Source organism: Pyrus communis, chromosome 16 (genome assembly GCF_041283825.1).
Source record: "Pyrus communis isolate YQ-2024b chromosome 16, ASM4128382v1, whole genome shotgun sequence".
In the NCBI taxonomy this organism is placed as follows: domain Eukaryota; kingdom Viridiplantae; phylum Streptophyta; class Magnoliopsida; order Rosales; family Rosaceae; genus Pyrus; species Pyrus communis.
In genome coordinates this window covers 25,080,772-25,084,040 of record NC_142580.1, presented here as the reverse complement: position 1 = coordinate 25,084,040, position 3,269 = coordinate 25,080,772, and the positions used below count along the sequence as shown (strand labels likewise).

At 39.5% G+C, this 3,269-nt stretch overlaps 1 protein-coding gene across 1 annotated transcript; it reads right to left on the bottom strand.

Annotated features, from left to right (window-relative positions):
- Positions 1-2,104: 2,104 nt before the first annotated feature.
- On the bottom strand, positions 2,105-3,024 carry LOC148690185 (uncharacterized). The gene is made up of 2 exons (XM_088687208.1): positions 2,677-3,024; positions 2,105-2,539 (listed from the first exon to the last, which is right to left on the bottom strand). Exons 1-2 carry the CDS (start codon positions 2,875-2,877, stop codon positions 2,249-2,251), a joined length of 492 nt encoding a protein of 163 aa, XP_088543334.1. The 5' UTR covers positions 2,878-3,024; the 3' UTR covers positions 2,105-2,248.
- Positions 3,025-3,269: the final 245 nt, after the last annotated feature.

Here is a 3,269-nt window from a genome sequence, read left to right as displayed (position 1 = left end):
AGGCCGAGTAACTAATAAGCTAACTACGTCCTTCGGTTAAATGCGGGGCGTGCTAACTCGTCGGCCGAGGAGTAAAATTCGTTGATGTTACGTTCAGCGCGTTGTTGACTTCTTTATCTTGCGACTGCGACCGAGGAAGGAACACTTTCGGTCTTTGGGTTCTAGAGCCTGAAGACAAGGCTACTAATTCTGCGAAGTTCATAAATCGTCAGAGCTCGATTCGATCACTATGATTATATTCGTAAGAGTATAGGCACGTCGAATCGAGACCAAACTATATGGACACAGGTACTCAAATGTGATGTATGTCTTAATGGTGAATGTAGTTCAGCTGTCGAAATGCTGAACTCTGAAACTCACTTGTGAGTATCCAATCATAAAATCACTCGGCGTCTAGTACGCCGAATAACGCAATTCGTAACACCTCACTACACCGAGAGGGCTAGTAAGGTGACCTCTACCAACAAGGGTTTGAAAATCCTTCTCGGCCTCGGCCGAGACTTAGATAGGTAACCAGTCGGGCTCGACGCAGTGCTGTTTATCCAAACTGAAGGTGCTTCTCAGTCGGTTGATTCTGCGGCAACAGTGCTGTTTATCCAAACTGAAGGTGTGTCGGCAGAAAAAGAAAAGGAAAACATCTCAAGGTATTTGAGAGGCTTTACGCAGGGCAATTATATGTTGAATTGAAGGTCCTTCTTTGTTGCATGATTTCTTGTATTAATAGCACCCGTTCCTTGAGACCGAATCTCACCTTTATCTGGATTGGGAGTCCTTGTCCCGTTCCAACTTTACTTCGAACAAACCCACTCCCATTAGGACTTTGAACTTTCCCCTCTTCCGAGGCTTTATTCTTTGCTGACCGGGAATCCTGGTTGCACCAGGACTTCCTCGACCTTTTCGTTTATCTGGAATATTCCTTCTTAGGATAAGACTCGACCGACCCTACTAACTGGCCCGGAATCTATCAAGCAACCCATAGTAGTTGACATAGCTTTGGGCCGAGCCCAACCCTATGCTCGGCCCAACAATATTATTTCGGGCCCAAACACACATATACAATAGTGACAAGATCCCATCCATGGGTACTGGAGTTTAAACTATGCCTAGTTGGTGGTTAAGAGTTGTTTTATAACCATTTCATTTTTGTTTTTATTTTTTTTGGAAACTAAAAACTTGTTTGGTAAGTACTAATTTCAAAAAATTAGGAGTTTTCAAACAAGTTATAAGTTTTTAGGTTTCAAAAATGGTAATAAAATAGGTCCAAGTTTTCACTTTATTTTTAGGTTTCAAAAATGGTTATCAAATAGGTCCTAATTTTCACTTTATTCACAACATGGTGGTAAGATATGTCACCAAACTTTACAATGAAACCTTATGGCTACAACCACTCATCCAATGGATAGAATTAATATCATGAGACTAACATGAGTACTATAAGGTTACCACTTACGAGTTAATCAAAGTCTCACATAATGGATGAAGAAAAATTAGTAAGGGATGGATAAAAAGATGTTAGAAATGAGGGATTAGAAATGCACCATATAAGCATTACAAAAACATGCATGTACGAGAGATTTGTAAATGATTCATTCCATCTATGGATTTAAAAATCCCTTTGTAATGCTCATATGGTGCATTTCTAATCTTCGTCGGTTACAAACTTAACCTCAATTCCCTAGGACTTGAAAACACCTCACCAAAACACATCCTAATTCACAATATCAATTAACATGATGTACCCATCCACAATTTGATAACTGTATAGGTACATTGCATCTCAAATAGATGTGCATATTCCAAGAACCACCGAATTGCATATATGTAATGCCCATTCATATTTTCCGAAAGACAAATCAATTACAATTCATGACTTGACCAAGTTCGATTGTAGGATCGCTTACTAGATTACGCAGGGGTATTTTCCGTTTTGTACATTTCTATTGGCCTCTGTTCTACACCGGTAAGGGTTCGCCACAAATTATACAATTATAACCGCCATTGCATGTACTCAAATAAGACAGGAATTTGCAGATCTACCGTCCCGCTCAATTGTTTAATTGACTTTAAATGTTGTAATAGATTTTGAATTTTAGTGCTAAAGTGATCACAGCTAGTTTATAATTGGTATGCAGCTGAGAATTATCGTTTACATCAATGGAATTTGCTTGCATGCTAAGCAGAGTCCAAATGTCCAACAGTAAAAACTTCTGCCGACATAATACATATTGTTCAGTGATTCAAAATTCCACTACTCCTTGATGTAATCAAAACCAATTAAACGTATATGGCCTAACACAGTTAATATTATGACAACCCATGTAAACTTAAGGTTCCCCCCAGAAAGAGGGAGAGCACCAACAAAAGTTAGGAGCAAGTGTGACACCAAAAATATATCTTTTGGAGGGCTCGTAGTACTAGTGCTGGTTTGCGGTGGTGGAGCAAGCAGGGGAGCATACATGTAAGAGTCAGACTTGAGATAGTCCCCAACATTGTTGAGCAACGTCTTGCTGTTTCCTTCGATGGGTTGCCTTGCTTCTAATCATGAGGACATAAATACCACTGATACAGTCAAATCTTCACAAACCCACTAACAGAAGTACTCTACCTACACTACAAACGCCATTAAAAGAAATTACAAATAAATAAATAAAAAGTAGAAAAATATAGACCTCAAGTACAAGAAGAAGAAGAAGAAGAAGTCGGTGTCTTTATGGGGGAGCCAAAGGAGTGAGGTGGATGGGAGATTAGAGGCGCAAACATGTAAGTGTCAGAAGTGAGATAGTGTATCACTTTGTTGATCATTTTCTTCCTCTTATTACGCTTAATGGTTCGTTTCTTCTGGCCTCCTAACCCTACCAACACTTTGCTCTGCGTCATTCTTTTCTCTGGTTTTTGTTGTTTCTTCGTTGGCTTTGGGAACAAAAACGTATTGAAAATTCTTTGGTTCTTGGGATGAACTGAAGAGGAGATCGAAATGAATTCTGTGGCGGTAGGGATCGTTAGCAGATGTCAGCCAAGGAGAGCGTTTGCGTGTCGCATCGGGCCAAATGTTGGAAATATACTACGACATGTGGCACAGCTGAGAAAGCACCTTAAATGTGTGTCAATCCAATATCAGTCACGCTCTCTTAAGGTTGTCAATTTGAAGGTTAAAATTCATATTAATCACAAGATTATATTAATTTTGATACATTTTAATTCGAAATGTCCACTAGGACTCTGAATCGAGATATGCTGGCCAACACTTGGAAGGTGACGAAGCCATAAAG